The following is a 23,702-nucleotide window of genomic DNA, read 5'->3' as shown; positions in this document are numbered from 1 at the left end:
AATATTCAAAGGGCGTTCTGGGTTCAACGAGCGGTGCTGAGCGAGCTGAATTTTTAGAGAGGCGCTTTTATGGTAATATTACCACTCCGCTCTGCTCCGCTCACATGCTTTGCCCTGAAACGTCAGGTAAAGCGCCCAGGCTCCCAAGGAATACATATGCCTACAAATCAAATGCTTCTGTAAAGTCTCACAAATTAAACATTGAAGTACAGTCTTGTTCAAAATAATAGCAGTACAATGTGACTAACCAGAATAATCAAGGTTTTTAGTATATTTTTATTGCTACGTGGCAAACAAGTTACCAGTAGGTTCAGTAGATTCTCAGAAAACAAACAAGACCCTGCATTCATGATATGCACGCTCTTAAGGCTGTGCAATTGGGCAATTAGTTGAAAGGGGTGTGTTCAAAAAATAGCAGTGTCTACCTTTGACTGTACAAACTCAAAACTATATTGTACAAACATGTTTTTTTTCTGGGATTTAGCAATCCTGTGAATCACTAAACTAATATTTAGTTGTATGACCACAGTTTTTTAAAACTGCTTGACATCTGTGTAGCATGGGGTCAACCAACTTGTGGCACCTCTCAGCTGTTATTCCACTCCATGATTCTTTAACAACATTCCACAATTCATTCACATTTCTTGGTTTTGCTTCAGAAACAGCATTTTTGATATCACCCCACAAGTTCTCAATTGGATTAAGGTCTGGAGATTGGGCTGGCCACTCCATAACATTAATTTTGTTGGTTTGGAACCAAGACTTTGCCCGTTTACTAGTGTGTTTTGGGTCATTGTCTTGTTGAAACAACCATTTCAAGGGCATGTCCTCTTCAGCATAGGGCAACATGACCTCTTCAAGTATTTTAACATATGCAAACTGATCCATGATCCCTGGTATGCGATAAATAGGCCCAACACCATAGTAGAAGAAACATGCCCATATCGTGCTCCATGCTTCACTGTCTTCACTGTGTACTGTGGCTTGAATTCAGAGTTTGGGGGTCGTCATACAAACTGCCTGTGGCCCTTGGACCCAAAAAGAACAATTTTACTCTCATCAGTCCACAAAATGTTCCTCCATTTCTCTTTAGGCCAGTTGATGTGTTCTTTGGCAAATTGTAACCTCTTCTGCACATGCCTTTTTTTAACAGAGGGACTTTGCGGGGGATTCTTGAAAATAGATTAGCTTCACACAGACGTCTTCTAACTGTCACAGTACTTACAGGTAACTCCAGACTGTCTTTGATCATCCTGGAGGTGATCATTGGCTGAGCCTTTGCCATTCTGGTTATTTTTCTATCCATTTTGATGGTTGTCTTCCGTTTTCTTCCACGTCTCTCTGGTTTTGCTCTCCATTTTAAGGCATTGGAGATCATTTTAGCTGAACAGCCTATCATTTTTTGCACCTCTTTATAGGTTTTCCCCTCTCCAATCAACTTTTTAATCAAAGTACGCTGTTCTTCTGAACAATGTCTTGAACGACCCATTTTCCTCAGCTTTCAAATGCATGTTCAACGAGTGTTGGCTTCATCCTTAAATAGGGGCCACCTGATTCACACCTGTTTCTTCACAAAATTGATGACCTCAGTGATTGAATGCCACACTGCTATTTTTTTGAACACACCCCTTTCAACTAATTCAACTAATTTCCCAATTGCACAGCCTTAAGAGCGTGCATATCATGAATGCTGGGTCTCATTTGTTTTCTGACAATCTACTGAACCTACTGGTAACTTGTTTGCCACGTAGCAATAAAAAATATACTAAAAACCTTGATTATTCTGGTTAGTCACATTGTACTGCTATTATTTTGAACAAGACTGTACATGTTGCATAAAAAAAAACACTGAAGTTTATAATTACTATGTTTTTGTTTTTTTACAGTGGGTCATAATATATCATATATTTTAGTTTGTCAGTGCGTTTTGTGGTGTTAGGAATTGTTTGCGCATTTCTGCCCTAACTCAAAATGTGCGTACACCACCTCCTGAGCTGGCGTAGGATTTGAGCGTGCCGTACACCAACATCCATATTGATAAATCTCAAAGTCACCGTGGTTTTGGGTGTACGCCAGGTGTACGCTGGAAATTTGGCGTGCGCACTTTTGATAAATGAGGGCCAATGTCCTTCAGCTTTTTTTAAACATTTTATTTTCCAAAACATTTATATACATTTTAGCTGAAAAAGTTGGTTTAAAAAAATAAAGTTAAACAAAGTTAAATAGTTGCCTATATTATTTGTCTCTGTAACAGCTGCCTTCACAAAGTGAGAGAGAGTAGAATCCATGTGCAAGGAGGTTTTATTAAAAGTATTCCCAAAAGGGCTAGCAAACAAATCCAAACAGGGTAATCTGCAAACGTAATCCAAAAACAGGCAAGGGTCATAACAAGAACAAGAATACATGAACTCAAGAAACAAGGCAATGACAGAAACGCTTAATGCAGCTGTAACACTAACAAAACAAGCACAAGCAAAGGGACGGTGGCAAGATTAACAGATGACAAAGGAAAAAGAGTCAACAAAAAGGTCTAACGAAAAGCTTATTGTTACTTATAAATGTTTTATTTCTCGTTTAATATAAGCGTGTTTGTCACTGTAGGACTTTACAGGTTTTAGGAAGTTTTTATGACATACTGCTGATGCTCTTCATCGTTCTCTGACATGAGAGGAAGAGCTAAAATCTCTGGTTCTCCCTGCTTGGGCATTCAGCAGATACTCAAATCGCCGCCGCTATGTCTTTCTCATATGCTGCATGGTGTTCAGGCAGGGCCGCTGCTGACCAAATGGGGGCCCTAAGCAGACTTTTACTGTGGTGTCACCTTTTGTTAAATAAAACAACAAAATCACACACAACTATACTGCCGTACAAAGCCAAAGCGCAGTAACAACGCATTTGGTCAAAATTGAGTTAAGGGTTGAAATGGGCTTTGTAAGATCTGTCGTGTCTTTTTACAAAGTCTCCAGGTTCAATTTTGTTCCATTTCAGAGAAACGTGTGTGCCAAAATTGCAGTAACATGTTTGACTGGCTGGTGTAAAAAAAACTTTTTTCCTGTTTTCAGTGTTTAGGTAGTGTCATGATTTCGGTCTCATTGGCTGCTTTGTCTTTGTTTCTCTATGTGTTGTGTTTTTGTTTTGACAGCTCCACACGTGCGCGTCTTCCACCTGGTGATCTCATCATCTCTGGCTCTTCTCACCGGCGTCCCACACCTGATTCTTATTATTGCCCAATCCGGTTTGATTAAAATTCCCCTCGTTTCCTTTTTTCTTTGCAAGTTCGTCTTAGTGTGTTCATGCCCTCTAGCTCTGTCTAGTTCTTGTCGTGTCAAGTTTAATATTTTGGATTATTCACCGTGCTCTCTGCTGCCTTTGCCCCTTTAGATTACCCGCCCCGCTGTCAGTCTCTCCCGACTGGTGTGGCTACAGTCAAGTTTTTGTGTACTCTCAGTCAGTGGACTCTCCGAGCGCTATTCACACCTTGCGCTGTCCAGCCGCAGTGCGCTGTCCAGCGCGTAATTCTGCTGAAGACTCTGACTGCCACAGTGCGCTGTCCTGCGCGTAATTCTGCTGAAGACTCTGACTGCCGCAGTGCGCTGTCCTGCGCGTAATTCTGCTGAAGTCTCTGACCGCATCTCTCTCTCTCTGTGCCCCGCCAGGAAGCTCTCTCTGTGCCCCGTCAGGATTACACCTAAGTGTCAACGGATTTTTGTGGATGTCCTACAGCCTGGCTGTGTTTCCCACACTGTTACGTCTCAAGAGGATCGCTGGGTTCGCCTCGCTTGTGTATTCCCTCCTCCACTTCATCGCACACACACGGACACTGAGAGTTATCTACTATACATACTACTGACGTCATTGAGTGTTTTCTCCCATACATATCTTCAAGTGTTCCCTTTCAGTCGGTCACTACGACGTCACGTCGTGACCGACGAATTGGGAACTCGCTTAGAGAGACCAATCTGCTTCGTATACTACTAAAACGCCAATGAACTTGGCATTGAGATATTTGCATAATGCTGGCGCCGCCCCGCCAGGTGCCTTTATAAGCAGCAGGTGCAAATAGGGAAATTAGCTTTTTCGCTTCGAAAGCCGGCTTTATCTGCTACTGAGAAGCTACTCTCTGCTCTTCTGGGAAAGGTTGCTGAAGTTGATTGACAAGCAGTACTAACACAGCGGATGCTCGCAGTATTCCACGGCTCTGCATCTTTTTTGTTTTGAGTTTAGTGTGTGTGTTGCCTTCCCTGTGCGCATCATCAGCTGAGCACCTAAAGAGTGATTTCCCTAAAAGAGTGATACGTGAGAGCTCTGTGTCTTTTTAAAGGCAGCCACTCTCTCGTATATGCGGAGATCAGCGTCCTTTTCAGGATAGCTTTTCGCCCGTGCGATCTTGGATGCGAGAAGTATAGGGTTCCAGTGACGGTCACGAGCGCTGACTTCGTGCTCAGGCATCGAGCACTCCGGGGCTGCGTTCATGGAGAGTTTCTGTTCTCTCTGTGAGAGCATAACCCTCTTGGATTGCGGAGACGACTGTCGTTTCTACGGGAACGCTGTCCGCGCCTTTGCAGTGCTGACGCCGCCATGGTGCGGCTGTCAAGCGCTCGCAGGGCGCCCTTCGCGTCACTACGCTGAGTAGGACGGAGGATGCGTCCTCCACCTACCGGCCTTCTCATCCTCAGCCGGTTGAGGCTCCGGTGGAAACTGCAGAGTCGTGTTCTACGATGTCTGCCGAATCCATTGGACCTCCTTCTGGTCCCGTCACTTCTGCAGCATCAGAGGGGTGTCCATTTTTCCTCCGAGGCAGAGTCGTTCCGGAGATGGCGGCCGTGCCCGCTCGAGCGGCGGAGACGGTAGAGTTGGAAAGGTTAACCCCTCTCCGCCCGAACCGTCCCGCCCACATGATTGGTACTTCGGAGCTGCTCAGGCCTCTCGGTCCTCTCCTCCTGTGCCTTTCTTTCCCGACGGCACGAAGAGCTGACGTGATTTGCGGCCGTCCGGCCGTTCAGCTTTCACCCCTCACCTCCCTCACCAACGAAGCCGCTAAGGGCGGGGACCCCTTCAGTGGAGCGGGATGCGTTCCTGGAGGGACCACCCAACCCTTCCCTCCCGTGTTTGTAGACAGTCGTCCGGTTACGGGCGCTGTCCGTCAGCCATGCGGAGAGGCGGCTTCAGCCCTGCACGCAATAACGTTGCTACAGGTTCACCAAGGATTTACGAGGGAGGCCGCGACCTTCAGTCGTGCGATGTCCACCACAGTGGTTCAAGATCGCCACCTTTGGCTGTGTCTGGCTGACATGACGGACGCAGGCGAGAACAACTTCTTGAATGCTCCTGTCTCACAGACCGGCCTCTTCGGCGAGGCCGTGGAGTCGTACAGCTCCGCTGCGCAGACTGAGGCGATCTCCTAGGTCATGCCCCGGCGAAGGAAAGCTGCCCTTGGTCCACCACGCCGGCTCCTCAGTCTGCCTCTCGCCGTCGGCGTCCTGCGGTGACCACCTCCGTTCCCCTCCTCGGACCCCATCTCGGCAGCGCAGGGGAACCGGTCGTCAGCAGCTCGCCCCGCCCGCTTAGCCGCTTCCCGTGAAATTCGGGAGTTTAAGTGGCCAGTGAAGGGCGACCCGGATTGGCAGAGGATCACTCTTCAGGAGATGGAGCTCCTTCCCCCGATAGAGGGTCGGGTGGAAAATCCTTGGTTTGCATATGTTCCACCGGCTGTTCGGCCGGTACCCACTTAACCACACAAAAGAGTGCATTCCTCTTCCCTCTCTAGGTCTCCGGAGGATCGAGAGAGCCGTGAGCGGGTACACACCAGCTCCCCTACCTCTCCTCTATCGCCAGCGGGTGACCTGAGGAGTCCGAGCTCTCCGCTGAGGAGACCGGACCACCAGCACCCTCATCGGAGTCTGCGCTCTCCGTAGAGGAGACCAGACGACCGTTACCCTCAGCGGGCTCAGGTCAGTGTCACACACACATACTGTAGATGTTTATGCTGTCACAGCAGACGCAGCGGCAGTCCCACCTGTCTCGCTTCGCTGCCCCACTGCGGGTACTTCGGTAGTGTCGTTATTTCTCCTCGTACGGTGCCTGGGTGCTTGGCTTCAGTTCCCAGCCCGTTTCGTTGGGTTTTACGCACGATCCGCCTGGGTTACCAATCCGGCACACCCCAAAATTCGGGCTTTCGTTTCACTGTGGTGAAAGCGTCCGATGCACATGTACTGCGTGCAAAAGTCAATATCCTGTTGGCGAAGGATGTTCGAGCCGGTCCCTCTTACCGAGATGATGATGATAGGGTTTTTCCAGCCTTTATCTCATAGTACCCAAAATACGCGGCGGGTTACGATCGATTTGATTTACGCACCGGCTCTACGAAGGTGTTCTTTTTGGATGATAACGCCGAGGCTCGTATTTCAATATTCAGATCGGTTTGCAGCCTTAGACCTGTAAGACGTGTACTTTATGTGTCCATCTCCCCTCGCTTTAGACCGTTTTTTCGCTCTGCGTCGTGGGGTGGGCATATTAATACTAAGTGCACCATTCGAGCTGTCTCTCTCTCTCCGTGTCTCCATAGTCACGGCATTAAAATGTCAGAGAGAGAGCGTTGTTCGCATTCTGCTTTTAGCTACGTCGACTTATAATAGCCTGTTCTTGGCAGACGTGCGCGAACACAGAGAGTTAATGCTTCGGCATCTCGCTCGTTTAAGTCTTCAGGTCGACTGGGAAAGAGCAACTTTGCCCTGTGCAGAGGATCCTTTTTCTCAGTATGGAAATAAGACTCGATCGACTAATTGCCGTGTTTTACAAGAGCGCGCAACCAGTCAGTTCTGACTTGCCTCGGTTTAATTCGGGGGAAGTACGCGGTCCCTCTGAAACAATTTCAGAAGCTCCTGGACATTTGACGGCATGCTGCGGCTGTGACACCGCCCGAGCTGCTTCATATGAGACCGCTTCAGCGTTGGCTTACGATCGAGTCTCGAGGAGAGCGTGGCACACCGGCATACGCCCAGGGGCGGGTCTAGAGAATTTTTCATGGGGGGGCCGGACTGGGGCACAGACTTAGAGAGGGGTGGCACATTTAAATACATATAAACAGTGAATTAGTGTAACTTGCCCTACATTGAAGGTAATAATACTGTATACTGTATCCTGATTCAGTACATTTAAACCTCCTGATGTGTTTTTGTTTTAACCTCCCTCTGGTCTCTGCATGTAATACACATACCTTGGTTTGCAGAAAAGTCAGTGGGCTACTGCTGCGTCTTCCTCTCTTCCCTCTCCTCATGCCTTTCTGCTTCTATCTCTCTTTTTTTCTTCAAAATGAAGAAATTCTGAATTTTTTGAGACCTTTTCATTGGTCCTATTGCCTGTATCTGACTGTCTGTCTGTCCCTAAAGAAATAATAATGCATTTTTCTCAGTTACTTTGTCAAGTCATAAACTAATTTATTTCCTAAAGTTGAATGTTGTCCGCATATCATCTTAATAAAGATATTACATTTGGTAGGGATGTTAACCGATGACCGACATGAAAGTTGTCGGTTGTCGGTTAAAAAAAGGGATCTGTAAATTAGGCTATTATAGACAGTGGACTAAACCCTACTACAGTTAGTCATCTCTTTCTTTCCAAGATCTTTTTGTGTGAAGTGAACAAATCCCTCACACTCAGTTTTTCATAACTGGTCTGTTTGTACTTTATAAACCAATAAAAAACATTTGGCGCAAGGTCACTGCTTTTGGTTTCGCATGTTCACAAGGTTTGCGAAAAGTAAATGCTACAGGCTATTTTTTGATAAATTCCTTTATTCGAATAGTAAATAAAATACAGTAATACAATAATTAAAATTAAAGTCTCTCCTGGTTGTGTTCCAAATTATTAACATTTATGTCTTTTAGGCTAACAGTAAAGTGCTGAGTAAGTTTTGTTTCTGTAAATCCTCAGCCATGATTTTTACCACTTTATTAAGTTTTGCTTTGTAGAAAGCATTTCTTTGAAGTGAATTTCGTTTTGTATAAATTGTATCTTAATTTTAATAAATGTTTAATCAACCAAATGAATGTATTTATTAAATAAAAAGCAAATATAGCAGAGTATATAATTACCGGTCCGTGCATGAAGGCGCCGGCACTGCGCGTTCACTTGCATTGCATTGTTAATTAGAACGCACCTCATCATAAATAAATAAAACTCAGCGTAGGCCTATATGCCTCATACAAGCATTAAATATCTTTGCTGCATTTGTTCTAGAACAAAAACAGTGCGAGACCTGCTTTGGCCGGTGCTTTTACACATTCTGAAGGTGCCCGTTTAATCCATTGGTTTTATCGTGTTGCAGTCTATTAGGCAACATTCCGCATAAGATGGGTTTAGATTTGGAAATACATTACATCTATATTTCAGTGGTAACAGAAAAGGTGATGATGATCATCCTATGTCTTTAATATTACTACCCCAAACTAAAGCGCAGTCTTCTGAGCTGTCATTTTATTAAATGAGCCGCGGCAATTTTCAAATGAGCTTCACAAACGCCTTTATTTTCAAGTTCAACGTGATCACCTAGTACCTAAACTATTTCGAAACTAAGCACGGCGCCGTTTGCGGGACTCATGTTTCGCGCTGTAGGGGATTTAAAAAGTATTGTGAGGTCTGTGTGTGTGTGTGAGCCGGAGGCAGAGCGCAGAGAGATGCGAGTTGCGAAATTGCAGGCGCGGCTCGAAATGGCTGTTTATTTTAAATAGCATAGCATATTTTAAACTAATAGGCCTATCAGTTAACCGGTTTCAACCGGCCAATGAGGCTCGGTGGCCGGTCAAGAAAATTTTTCGTTTTCGCCATCCCTAACATTTGGTTGTATTAAATGGCATATTGCACAAAGCCCCAGTGAGTTAATGTATAGAAAAAAATAATGTTTATGTTGTTTTCTTTAAATATGCTTCTGAGGCTGTGGTCTGTTGCATGAAGCTATTTGAACAACAAACTCTTAATTTTCAAAATTCAGAGTAAGTTTGGAGTCGACAAATCCAGATAAATCCAAACTGGTTTAGATCAGGATCAGATGTTGGACAATGCTTGGTTTAAACTTTGTGTTTTATCTAGAGTTTGCAAAGCCTGTGCACCTGAAAGTGAAACCTGCTTCATGCAACAGAAAATGTACTTAACAAAAGGAAAACAGTTAATAGCAATGAAAGTTTAGAGGCTGAGGAAATTCTAGACGTTTATTCATAGTCGTATGACATGTTAATGTTTTTGCATGCGCCGAATCAACGCAAAGCTCTCTCCGTGTGTCGACTATTGAGGGCACTTGTCGTCTTAAATAAACCCATGCACACACAGACGGCGCAGCTTAAACAGTCACTCCACATAAAAACGTTACGTTGTTTTTCATTGATCTATTCCATACACTATGAGATACAATAGCGCAACTCTCCCTAAAGTTTACACATCAATATTTGAAGGATATAGGGAGGATTACGTCTGATTGGAACGGGACCGGACACATTCAACCTGTTTTTGCATACAGCTACTCACTTAGTGCCTTTTTAGTGTTAAATTGCTTAAAAGCACTTGAAGGTTAACATTTTAAAACACGTGTAAATTATAAACTATCCCTGTTTAATCCGCGATCGAATCGCATGCGGGTTGAAACGTGGGTTCTGATCCGTATGGATAAACTGCGATCTAACACACCACTATTTATTACAAACGCAAAGGCAAACGTGACTTTATATATTCTTTTAATGTACCGTTAGGTTGTCTTCAACTTTAGTAATGAGCATTCTCGACAGTAACAGAGAGGAGCTAGCTCTAACTAACTAATCGCAGGTTTCCACATTTAAGGAAACATATCAAAACTCAGCTCACTCACCTATGACTTTGTTGTCCTTTTTCACTATCTGCATAAAACTCCTTTCTCCGTCCTCTGTGTTTTTCCTTGTTTTTCCTTGCTTTTTATTGGTGCCACCACCGTTTGTTACTATAAGTGTGCGCCTACTAATTGACTCCGATAACAACATGTCACGGTAGAGTGGTTCCTCGGGTCTAGACAATTTTTTATAGGCGGAGCCTCCACAAAAATTTATATTTTAATATTTTAAGCTAATAAAAAAAATGTAATATAAATAAATCAAAGCCCTGTAAAATATGAAGTTTTATTTTAAGAAAAGCAAAACCACTAGTACATAATTAATACTGACGAGACTGATGGTGTGGGAGGGGGGGCACTTGGGGTGGCCAATCAAATTGTGGGGGTGGCCCGTGCCCCCCCTGGCCCGCCCCCTGGCCCCGCCCCTGCATACACCGTGTAAACATTACACCTGCGTGTCATTTTAATTTTTCCCCGTGGTAGACCCGGCATTTCCGATAGAAGATATGCCCCTGAGGGGTCTCCTGGCATTCTCTAGCATGCAATGCCCTCAGCACGGGATGATCAGCCACGTATGACGGGCTTGCAGTCTCAGGGGTGTGCATAGCACCCCAACTGCCGCGAGCGGTGCACTGTATATCTGGGACTTGTACGCTCCGCTATGGAGATGCGAGGGAAGGATGTATTAGCCGACACCGATAACTTTGCGACTGTTGCGTTATTTACCGTTAAGGCGGTTTTGCGCTCTCGTCACCTGTCGCATCTCGCTCGTCATCTCCTCCTTTGGAGTCAGAAGCATCTGAGGTCCCTTCGTGCAATTTTCTTCCCGGGTCGCTCAATACAGCGGCAGACGCGCTTCCCGAGCTGCGCCCCCGGCGAATGGCGACTCCACCCCCAGACGGTCCAGCTAATTTGGAAGAAGTTCGGTTGTGCGTAGATAGATCTGTTTGCGTCGCCGGACGATACCCACTGTCGCCTATTTTATTTCACTAGCCGAGGGCAGCCTCGGCGTGGATGCGTTGGCACACAGCTGGCCGCGGGGGGTGCGTAAATACGCATTCCTTCCAGTGAGCTTTATTGCGCAGACACTGTGCAAAGTCAGGCAGGACGAGGAGAGCCTTTTATTAATCGTCCGTACTGGACGACCAAGAATTGGTTTTCATAGTTAATGCTCCTCGCGACAGCCCTCCCTGGCGGATTCCCCTGAGGAAGGACTTTCTTCTCAAGGAAGGGGCACATTGGCACTCGCGCCCGACCTGTGCGATCTCCATGTATGGTCGTTGAGCGCGCGCAAGGTTTAGGTGATTTATCGCAAGCGGTATCTAACACCATCGACGCGGTTCGAGCACCATCCACAAGACGGGCTTACGCGCTTAATGAAACCTTTTTCGTCACCCGGGGCTCTTCGCAAACGCGAGGACCCCAGAGAATGCCCATTAACATTGTGCTTTTATATCTTTAACTAGGTTAGATGGTAGGCTGTCCCTCCGCCATTAAAGTTGATATCGCCGCTATTTCTGCTTATCACTCACTTATCAACGGCAGATCAGTTGGCCAGCATGATTTAATTACATTTTAAGAGGCCCTCGCAGGCTAAACCCCTCGCGCCCTCCCTCTTTCCGCCTGAGACCTGTCCATGGTGCTGAAGCCTTCAGGACCCCCTTTTGAGCCTTTGCAGTCTACGAGTCTGATGTTTTTATCAATGAAAACTCTGACCCTGATAGCATTGGCCTCCATGAAGAGAGTAGGAGATTTACATGCATTCTCTGTTGACGATTCGTGCTTTAGTTTGGTCCTGCTGTCTCACTGAGACCCAGACCAGGCTACGTGCCCAAAGTTCCCACCACTCCCTTCAGAGATAAGGTGGTGAGCTTGCAAGCGCTGCCCCCGGAGGACGCAGACCCAACCATGGCTTTGTTGTGCCCCGTACGCGCACTGCGACTCTACGTGGTTCGCACGCAAAGCCTCAGGACCTCAGACCAGCTCTTTGTTTGTTATGGTGGCCAGCAGAAAGGGAAAGCTGTCACTAAGCAGAGGATGTTTCATTGGATAGTTGATTCTATCGCCCTGGCTTATAATCTTCAGGGTATTCCTTGCCCCTTTAATTTGAGAGCGCACTCCACACGGAGTGTCGCCTCATCTTGGGCTCTCGCTCGTGGTTCCTCGCTAACAGACATCTACAGAGCTGCTGGTTGGGCGACACCTAATACGTTCATTAGATTCTACAGTGTTCGTATCGAGCCTGTATCCTCTTGTGTTCTTTCCTCACCAGGGAGGGCACGGAGAGCAGACTCGCAGGTCGGCTTGCAGCCTCCAACTGAGGCTCCTAATTGAGTTTCAGTATGGAAGGCCATCAGAGCAAAAATGCGTAATGGTTTGAATTGCTCTTCCTCCGATGCCTTGGCAGCCTTTGTTGCGGAGCATTGGCTGTCAGCCTCTCACTAGCTGTATTCTTACGAACCTACGTGTTTGGCTTGGGCTCCACATTGTGTCCCAACGGGTTCCTTTGTGAGCATTATTCCGTGGGGTTAATCCTACCAGCCCACGTTTCCCTTAGCAGAGCACTGCTTTGCTACACAGCCACGGCTGTCATTTTTACCTCAACTACGGTTGACTTTCGCCCACCAATAGCCCTTAACGGGGCGGTGGCTTCCGCAGCGTCCCTATACCGCTCAGATAGGGCACTTCCCAGTCGCTGGCACTACTGTGGGGTTAAAGGAACATCTAGTGCCCGGCCTTCTGCCTTAAAACCTAATTCTCCTTTTCCTTAAGTGGAACCGGAGGGCTTTACGCAGACACTGGAAGAGGTCAGCCCTCAGTGGCGATTCAGCCCTCAGTAGGGATTCCCAATTCGTCGGTCACGACGTGACATCGTAGTGACCGACTGAAAGGGAACGTCTCGGTTACGGATGTAACCCTCGTTCCCTGAAGGAGGGAACGGAGACGTCACGTCCCGTCGCCACAGGGCTGCTCCCTGCTGTTTATCGACCGGTCACTTTCTCCCGGCTTTCTCAGCGAAAAGAAGCTAATTTCCCTATTTGCACCTGCTGCTTATAAAGGCACCTGGCGGGGCGGCGCCAGCATTATGCAAATATCTCAATGCCAAGTTCATTGGCGTTTTAGTAGTATACGAAGCAGATTGGTCTCTCTAAGCGAGTTCCCAATTCGTCGGTCACGACGTGACGTCTCCGTTCCCTCCTTCAGGGAACGAGGGTTACATCCGTAACCGAGACGTTTTACTCCATCTGATTACATTGAGTGTTTATCTTCTATACATTTGTGAATAAAACCTCTGCGCTGGGATTCCTGTGTCTGTCATCTATAACAGGTAGTTACTGCTCTTCGCCTTTGTAGGGCAGTATAGTATGTGTGAGAATATAACTTTAGTAAATAATTTATAAATGTATTTTGACAGCAACACAAACTACAATTATACAAATATGCAATTATGTAGTATAGCCTATATTTCTGCATTTGTACCTGTTACGGCCGTTAATAGTCATATTATACGGCCGACTTTTATTTTTAAATGTTTTTCTCCCCATTCTTGATGTCTCACTTCTATCTCATTCTTAGGTCTGTGATTGGCTATCCATCATGTCAATCATCATCATCACTTCACCGTTACAGCCAATCAATGCTCACCTGTCCTTTATAAAAACCCGGAAGTCGCGTAAGGACAACAGCGCACGCTCTGAGTTCACCCCTCACGCTACCTCTTGTTTATCTGGCTCTTTAGTGATTGTCTGAGTAAATGTTCTGATCGCAAAAGTAATGAAGTGTTTCTACCTGTGTAAAGAGTGATTCGACTGATTCTTCCTGGGCACGGAGAGAAGGGAAAAAGGTTACATTGTCACGTGACATACATTTCGCATCACCTAGTTTATTTCTGTTAGAAACACCAGGTAAGAAGCGGATGCTATTTTTGTATTTATCTTTGGCAGTCAGTGTAGATTAATATCCGATTTTTATTTATGGTTTATTTTGTTAGATAAGATTTATTAAGAGTATAAGTTAGAGTGTGTTATGTTTTGATTGTTTTATTGCTTTGGCTCCGCTCTCGTTTCTCTCTCTCCAGTGTTCTATTATTTTTGTTTATTTGTCAAATGTTGTAAATTTCAAATTTTCACACCATTGTATGGTGTTTACTACTTTTTCAAGAATATATGTCACGGCCCAGGGGCTGGCTGTTACTTTGCTAAGCCACGCCCCTTCTCAACTTCCACCTCGAGGAGGTCCCCAAAGCCAACCCAATGACCAGACAACACGAGAACAGGTAAGTATTAAAACAATCTTTATTTAAATATTTAAAATGTAGTGGGGAAATGGGGAAGGGAAATTAAAACTAGTATTTGGCTCTGCCCTCCAGGTGGGCCTCGGCCGGGGGTAACGGGAAGCAAGGGGCCAACGGGGGTCCAGGACGTGGGACTCAGGCTCCAGCCTGGCCTTAATGATCCGTGGCGCGCTCCTTCTTCCTCCTGGAGGCAGAATCAAAAGCCAAATGAGTGTGGGGGGGTTAATATTCGGGTTGCGTACCTGGATCTTTCCCGTGAAGGCTCTCCCTTGTAGTTGCACAATTGTGTTCAGGTTCCTCACGACTCCTCTCTTATCTCTCCACAGGTATTGACTTGGACACAGAAGCACAATTAGTAAGCTTCAAGATGGCTCTCACCTCTCGACTGGACTCAGCGTACCGTAAGTACAGGTTTTCCTCTGTTTCTCCTCAGAATAATCACTCTCTCTCCTCTTCTCTCCACAGGTATCGACTTGGACACAAAAGCACAGTTAATTTGCTTTACGATGGCTCTCACCTCTTAGCTGGACTCAGCGTACCGTAAGTACAGGTTTCACTCTGTTTCTCCTCAGAATAATCACTCTCTCTCCTCTTCTCTCCACAGGTATCGACTTGGACACAAAGCACAGTTAATTTGCTTTACGATGGCTCAGTGTACCGTAAGTACAGGTTTCACTCGGTTTCTCCTCAGAATAATCACTCTCTCTCCTCTTCTCTCCACAGGTATCGACTTGGACACAAAGCACAGTTAATTTGCTTTACGATGGCTCTCACCTCTTAGCTGGACTCAGCGTACCGTAAGTACAGGTTTCACTCTGTTTCTCCTCAGAATAATCACTCTCTCTCCTCTTCTCTCCACAGGTATCGACTTGGACACAAAGCACAGTTAATTTGCTTTACGATGGCTCTCACCTCTTAGCTGGACTCAGCGTACCGTAAGTACAGGTTTCACTCTGTTTCTCCTCAGAATAATCACTCTCTCTCCTCTTCTCTCCACAGGTATCGACTTGGACACAGAAACACAGTGGCGGGCTTACAGCAATCGGCGCGACGTGTGCTGGGGTAAGTAATTCCTAGGTAGCGTCGGGGGCGAACCCTCACGACCAGTAGATGGTAGCAGAGGGGCGGAAAATCCCAGCGTCTCACCGGGCCGAGCGCTGCCCTTTCCTCGTTGCCGTCAGGTGTTCGAATTCTGGACAGGGGCGCCCCTTTGTAGAGGCCACGGGACGAAGGGATTACGTCACCTCTCTCTCTGCAACAACAACGTTTATGCAATGGAAAACATCAAAAATAATAGCCCCAAATCGTACTTACACCTCTGCTGCTTCCTCGGCTCTTCACCGCCACTCTTCACATCCACCCAATGGCTAGACAGGGGGAAGAATCGTTTCTGAGCACCGTAGTATTTCTGGGGGCCCGAAGCACGCTCACAACGTATGCTGTACTGTACTAACTACGCCAGCAGCCTCTTTGTCTTCCCTTGACGAAGTGGGTGAAGGCGGGGGTTAATCTGACAAAACACACACAGCCAAACACAGCAACCCACAGCAATAGACAGCACCACGTCAAAAATAAATGTATCCACAGCACAAAGACTCACCCACCACTTCAAGTGTACAAAAAGGACGCCCGTCTTCTCTCACTTCGCTTCGTTCAGGCTTGGCGATGGAAATATGCGGCCCAGCTAGTGATGTTCGTTATTGTGTCTGCTTCGATAATATTTCCTCAGCTCACCCACCACGCTCTATGAGGGGTAGGGCCGTCCTCCTTCTCCTGAAGGGAGTTAGCATAAACCAGGTCAATACAACAATCACTTTCAGCTTGCTCTAGTACTCACAGCGATGCCGTTTTAAATATCCACTTTCACTTCGTCTCAATCCGTCGTATGTTCGTTCTCCTCATAACCTTTAAGGTTCACGATGTCCTCACAATTTACCATTCCAGCCTGTGAGAGAGAGAGAGTTAAACAGCCACAAGACAGCGTACCAGCGGGCACAACACAGTGCTTACACACACACCCAAAAGGTCTCCTGACTGTGAATAAACTCAGCCTTAAGTACTGCCTTGTTCAGCGTATCTTCCAATCATCAACCGCTGTTCTCAACTAGGCACAGGTGCGTTGAATTTCCTAATCTTCCCCCTTACGGCGCTACCGGAAGTCCGGTGTTCGGTTCTTCCGGTCTGGGCGGAAACACTTCCGGGCGGAACCAAACTTTCCCAACTTTGGTTCCGCCCCCTAAAAGATCGTCACCTTGTGACATATATATATCTTATATTTCACTAAAGACAACGAAATCATAATATCTGACTCTGTCTATTTCATTCCATCACACTATTCCAACAATATTTTGAACCTGGTTATTACATCTGTTTTCAATCTTTTAATAATATTTTACTCTAATATGTTATTCCCTCTCATACCCTGTTAAAAGATTGAAAACAGATGTAATAACCAGGTTCAAAATATTGTTACACGTAACAGTACCTGTGTAGGTAATGGACTTTAGCTTAATTTAATGTGACAAAGCTGATCTTACATGTCAGTATAAATCCAAGCAATTTTGGAGAATTACTAAATTTCTTTCTTGTAAGTAAATTAAAAGTCAGCTTTAAGAAAACAGCAGATGTCTATTAACAAAAGTAAAAGTTGGTATGTATGGTTATGTCCTTAATAATACCGGTGTTTGATTGATTTAACTTAGGCCTCGGGGTAAATATAGCTGGAACACAAGATGTGGGTAAGTATGCCTTTTCCGTCGAACTATAGGTAGGGGTTCCTGTTAAGCGCAAGCTCTCTGTTCCTCTTACAGGTTTCTCAAGGCGAGTGTGATTCTAACTGGGTACACAGGTAAGTATTTTGGAACAATCACAAGGTCTCAATTAGTGATGGGCAGTCCGGCTCTTTCCATTGATTCGGCTCTTTCGGCTCAAGCTCCGGCTCTACATTTTAGTGATGGCAGTCCGGCTCTTTTCATAGATTCGGCTCTTCTGGCTCGGCTCCCTTAGAAGAGCTGGCTCCCCTGCCTGCGTCTGAAGATTCGGCTCTGCTCGTTCGCTACAAAGAATCAGCTCTAAGAGCCGCTCGTTCGCGAACGACCCATCACTAGTCTCAATTCATCGCACCCATTCTTCAAGGTGAGAATAGCGTTATCTAGGACTGCGATAAGTATCTCCAACGATCACAGATCACAGTATACAGGTTCTTTGAGGTGAGTATAGCTTTTGCTAGGGGTGTGGTAAGTATCACTGGCGATCACAGGCTCTTTATTCGGTTTACAAGTTCTTCGAGGTGAGTATAGCTTTAGCTAGGGGTGTGGTAAGTATCACTGGCGGTCACAGGCTCTTTATTTGGTTTACAGGTTCTTCGAGGTGAGTATAGCTTTAGCTAGGGGTGTGGTACGTATCACTGGCAGCCACAGGCTCTTTATTTGGTTTACAGGTTCTTCGAGGTGAGTATAGCTTTAGCTAGGGGTGTGGTAAGTATCACTGGCGGCCACAGGCTCTTTATTTGGTTTACAGGTTCTTCGAGTTGAGTATAGCTTTAGCTAGGGGTGTGGTAAGTATTACTGGCGGTCACAGGCTCTTTATTTGGTTTACAGGTTCTTCGAGGTGAGTATAGCTTTAGCTAGGGGTGTGGTACGTATCACTGGCGGCCACAGGCTCTTTATTTGGTTTACAGGTTCTTCGAGGTGAGTATAGCTTTAGCTAGGGGTGTGGTAAGTATCACTGGTGGTCACAGGCTCTTTATTTGGTTTACAGGTTCTTCGAGGTGAGTATAGCTTTAGCTAGGGGTGTGGTAAGTATCACTGGCAGCCACAGGCTCTTTATTTGGTTTACAGGTTCTTCGAGGTGAGTATAGCTTTAGCTAGGGGTGTGGTACGTATCACTGGCAGCCACAGGCTCTTTATTTGGTTTACAGGTTCTTCGAGGTGAGTATAGCTTTAGCTAGGGGTGTGGTAAGTATCGCTGGCGATCACAGGCTCTTTATTCGGTTTACAGGTTCTTCGAGGTGAGTATAGCTTAAGCTAGGGGTGCAGTAAATGTCACTGACGATCACAAACTCCTAGAGGCTGGTGAAGATCTAGACCGTGGGGGTGGACAGCTCAGATCACACAGCCACCATGGGGTATACACACACAGCAATTAGTTCTTCATCTAACACTTGCAACGTCCCTTTCGACAGTATGTAATTATCTGTAACGCTGGGCACAGTACCTCACTTGACGACACAATCCACGTTCGTTGGGCCGGAATTATAGCGGGCAGTGATAGAGGTTGGGGGACCACCGTTGGGGTAGCTCACGTTCGCCTCCACAGGGCCTTCTGTACCTTGGGGTAAGTGCAGACAACAAGAGACACGGCACGACACTGCAAAGCTTCAGGTGCACACACGTCACAGACAGACTCACCCACGGCACAACACACACTTCGGTGAATTGAAGAAGGTCCGCACTGTTCGCCCAGTTGGGACTCGCCCCAGCTGGAGACTTTGATACACTGCCCCCACGATGTCCTTCCCGGGTCGTAGTAGTCCCGCAAATAATGCCGGCTAATTCGACTTCGGCTTGCCCGCCCACCTCAGTATGAACGGCGGGGCTGTGTAAACAACAGATGGTTATTCCACAATCTTACTTGCATCCAACATCAATGATGTAAAGACTGCGGTACTCACTGTGCCCGTGTTAATACTCTCTCTCTTTGATTTTCCTTCTTTCGCAGGTCCTCACCACATGCAGAGCTACAGCGGGAGCTTTACCAAAGCGTGTAATTTAGGTAATCCTTCGGTGTGACACACACCCAACCGGCAAGTATTATTTCTTCCACTTATGATTTCTCTCACCTCTGTGCCATTCGCCGTCGTCCTCTTTCTCCGTGCTTTACACGTTTTCACAAGAGCTTCGACCTGTTTTCACTCCACTTCCGGGTTTTGACTCACAGCTCGCTCGTCGCAATTGTTCCCCCAAATCATGTTCCTCTTCCTGCATCTCCACACTCTTTATACTCCTCCTCGCCCTCTGATTCATCCAATCAGCGCTCGCTGCGTCATTTCCCACACCTGTTGCGGGTTTCAGTGATTTGGGGCTTCCACCGGGGATACCCGGAAGTGCCGGTGTTTGTCGACTTCCGTCCGGGCGGAACCTCTTCTCTCATTTTTGGTTCCGCCCAAAGTCACTCCGTGACAGAATGCTGTGTCTTCTCAGGCATAGCTGTTCATCAATTGTGACGTGTGTTACTGTGCAAACGGATGGAGTATGATATCAAACTATGACAAGAGCAGACTGCTCCACATGCTTTCTAATCGCTCTCGCAGTACTTTTATGTTTTTTTTGTTGTGTATTGATCTGCGCAGCGCCATCAAACACACATTTGATCATCTGCAGTCAGGTGGCGGGCCGCGACAGATACACTGATGGTGCGTTGCGTCATCTGTTTACAACAAGATGCTGTATATAACGTCATATACAGTAGTTTGTATGTATGTTGTATGTTGTTGTGGAGAACCACGATGTTGCCCCCGGAGGAGTTGGTGCCCTACGTAAACTGCATTCTCTGCTTATAGGGAGCGGCAGTACTGTGTTCAGGATGTCTTGATTTTAAAAAATAAATGAAACTTGTAGTGCTGTATGTTTTTGCATCTTTCTCTGACATTTTAAAAGGCTTTTACCAACATGTTTGCTGCATTTGCGTGTCTTTCACTTTGTAAATGCTCATACAGCTTCGCATCTGAAAATGACCGTTGTCAATGACGGTTACAGGTCACAAACACGCATAAGCACAGGGGATGATGACGGGCATTAAATCTGCATGCGCGGATTCCGTTTGGCCCTGCTCATCGCGCACCAAACGACTCCGAATAAAAAACACAGACGTAACATTACGATGGCTTCCAGTATCAAGAGAGCGCTTTACTTTGTGCTTCCATCTCCTTTTCTTTCTTTCTTTTTCTTTTTTTAGCCCCCAAAAGCTTTTTGGTTTATCCATCTTTCGATGACAACAGTGTGCATACTGTGACAACTGTAAGTAGCTGCTCGCTCAGCGCGCTCACGGCACCCGCTGGAGTATAGGGACCAATTCTCACTTTTAACTAGTGTCTTATTAGCTTACATATTAGCGGTTTATTAGTGCTTATAAAGGACATATTAATGCCTTGTTCTGCATGACCATATTTTACATCCCTTAACCCAATCCAATACCTAAACCTAACGTCTACAACAACTACCTTATTAGCTATTAATTAGCAGTAAATTGGGAGTTTACTAAGGCTAAAGTCATAATTAATAATCAATAAGTGTTCCCCATACTAAAGTGTTACCTAATAATTTTCTATTAATTCTATTTAATAGGATTCTATTAATTCCAAAATTCTATTATGGAATTGAGGGCACCTACTCTAGGCTGTTTGTAATCTGAAATGTTATATAAAGTTGAGAAAATATTTAGAAACGCACAACAGCAGCAACATGTAGAAAATACCAACAAAAACAAACGTTTTTTTATACCATCGCTTTGGCGCCCCCATGGTGCTGTGCCCCTACAGAATGCGCCGCATATAGCGAATACCCACTTTTTGTGCCACTGATGGGCTGAAACTAGCAAAAGACACTTGCGTCGCGCATTGCACAAAAGAAAACAATGTGTCTAACGTTACCACACAGCAGTATTAAAACAAAATCACTTCTTCTCTCCTATTTTTTACTTCCTCCCCAACTCTACATTGCCCCCTCCTAGACACCTCCCCCAAACAGTGTCAAAGTGCAGTTATTAAAGGAGCATTTCACCCGTAGAAACATTCATCTTTATTGAAAGTGCGTCATATTTGTAGTCGAAATGTAACATACATTTAGAATTTGGTGCCTATTTGACCGAGAAAAGGGGTGTTTGTAGTCTCACCCCCTCAACAAAGATATTGTACTTCCTTCTTTCAATGATGCAAAATGATGATTTTTACATCATTGAAAGAAGGAAGTGCAACACTGAAATCTGTATTTCTCCTGTCTCAGCGGCAACTGAAGAAATTAATCATTACCATTCAAAAACATGACTGGGGTTCTAACTATACAAAGCTTAATGCAAATGGGTAAAGTGTCCCTTTAACCCCTCTAAACATTACTTCCACAAATCATTAACACATTATTTATATATATACCAAGCTCTGATGTTACAGATACCAGGGTTTTTCCACCAAGCGAAGACTTCGCGTCTTTATGATGGTTTTGGTCTCGTTTGCTCAAGTCGTCCCCTTTTGTTTCATAGAATAGTGCAACAGCCAGTGACCGAGGCTTGGGGTGCGGAGCAAAGCATGGGTATAAACAAAGCATAAAGCGCCTAGTGATTGAAAATTTAGTCACAGGGAGGCACGTGGATTTGAAGACACACAAACAGATGTGCAGGGAATAATAAAATGCACAGATTTGGATGCATAAATTCAGAAAACCACAATTCAATGCATCTTTTGGACTGTGAAGGTCGTACTGAATGGATCAATAATAAATTGAGAATTGTGGCATCCCTAGTCATCATTATCAGCAAAATCACATGTATTATCTTATATTTTTTGCCTTACACATTTTTTCATGTACTTCCTAATATGTAAATATGTAAATTATCTTTAACCCCTTAATTATACCTTCATTAACCTTTAATTCAGTGCAAAGTTTTTTTATTGTAATCTCATGAGTCACAATGTTTGTGTATCACTTATTTACATATACATCTGGGGAGGGGTTGAGACCTGACCTGAACTGTATATATGAACACCTCCGAGCTATATCTCATTTATTCTGAGGGAGTTATATTGAATGGGCATGTAGTGTATTTATGTATATTGCCTTAACCATGTTGTAATTTTAAAATGATTTGTTTTAAACTTTGGGTTATAATTGTCTGCCTGTACAAAGGAAGTCATATAACGCAATGTCTTCTAATGAGACTGAGAATATTCACCTGTGTTATCCTTTACATCCAGACTCTTGTCCTAGAGCTCATCGGCTCACAGTTGTTAAAGTGGCAATGTACGCTTTCATGTTACTCATAATCCTCATGACAGTTTTTGGGAATCTGCTGATCGTCTTCTCCATCTCTCACTTCAAACAGCTTCAGTCTCCAACTCATCTGATCGTTCAGTCATTGGCTGTGTGTGACTGTCTGCTGGGTTTACTGGTGATGCCCTACAGTATGGTGCGATCTGTCGAGGGCTGCTGGTTTTTGGGAGATGTTGTTTGTAAAGTTCATTCTAGCTTGGATGTAACCTTCTGTTTTTCTTCTTTGATACATCTTAGTTTAATATCTGTTGATAGATACTGGGCCATCTGTGACCCTCTGAGGTACAGAATGAGGATCACAAACAACACTGTGACTGTATTAATAACCCTTACATGGATCTTTTCATTTGTGTACTGCTTTTCTGTTGTGGTTTCAGGGGTGAATGCTGTTGGTCTTGAAGCTTATATATTACAGGTGTCTTGTTTTGGTGGCTGTGTTGCTCTTTTTAACAAAGAATGGGGACTAAGTAGTATAATCTTGTTATTTATTATTCCAGGAACTATAATGAGCGTTCTGTATATCATCATATTCAATGTTGTGAAAAAACACGCAAAGGTTTTGTCAGAGAAAGTGTCTGTGGCCACCACAGGTGTTAACAGTCAAAGCTCTGCACACAGAGAAAGAAAAGCAGCTAAAACTTTGGCTCTTGTTATGGGCGTTTTCTTTCTCTGCTGGCTGCCTTTTTCTATTGCTGCTGCCGTTGATCCTTTCCTTAATTTTGTGACCCCAGCTAACGTTTATGAGGCTTTATTTTGGTTTGCCTATTTTAACTCAACTTGTAATCCTTTGATCTATGGATTTTTCTATCCTTGCTTTCAGAAGGCCTTTAAGACTCTCATATTAACTTATATCTGTGGATTAAATCATTCACATACTCTAACATTTGAATAAATACAGTTTCTGTAGATAAATAATAACCAGTGACTGAATACATGTTGTGAAGCTGAAAGTGTTGATTTCAGAGATATTTAATTCATTTATCATTTTTTAATGTCGTTTCACATGCTATAGTTTATTTATGCTTAACTCTTTTGCTAATTTGACATTATTGAAACATGCATACATAAATATTTGAGTCTAAAAAACTCCAAGCCTGTAATGATCTCAATGGGAAGATCATACATATTAGATCAGTCATTATAATAAACAAAAGAGGTTAACACAAACTGTGCAAGACAGTTTTAGTTCTGAGATGTATATTAAAAATGTTTTCAACTTGTCTTTTAACGTCCTGACCTCAATAGTCTGTATGTTTTGTGATTTGAGACATTTAAACCCAAGATGATGTTTAATACAAAAGTATTCAGAGGAAATGACAACATGTTTAATCATACATTAATAAAGTCATGATTTAAATAATAAATGTTTCTAAAATATAACTGTAGTGAAGGTAACTTATTGGAAGAAAGTTTTTCAAGATATTCTCTTCAAACATTTCTAATAGTAACTGTTAAATGGTAAACAACCTTGAATAAAACCAGATAAAAGTTAAGCTATGATTATAGTCTATTC

At 44.7% G+C, this 23,702-nt stretch overlaps 1 protein-coding gene across 1 annotated transcript; it reads left to right on the top strand.

The window, feature by feature from the left end:
- The first annotated feature begins 22,061 nt into the window (after positions 1 to 22,061).
- On the top strand, positions 22,062 to 23,081 carry LOC135737943 (trace amine-associated receptor 4-like). Its single transcript, XM_065255793.1, has one exon. It carries the CDS (start codon positions 22,062 to 22,064, stop codon positions 23,079 to 23,081), a length of 1,020 nt encoding a protein of 339 aa, XP_065111865.1.
- The last annotated feature ends 621 nt before the right edge of the window (positions 23,082 to 23,702 follow it).

This window comes from Paramisgurnus dabryanus, chromosome 12 (assembly GCF_030506205.2).
Source record: "Paramisgurnus dabryanus chromosome 12, PD_genome_1.1, whole genome shotgun sequence".
Classification (NCBI taxonomy): Eukaryota; Metazoa; Chordata; class Actinopteri; order Cypriniformes; family Cobitidae; genus Paramisgurnus; species Paramisgurnus dabryanus.
Note: the sequence above shows the minus strand (reverse complement) of the source record. Positions and strands in the feature narration are given on the sequence as shown.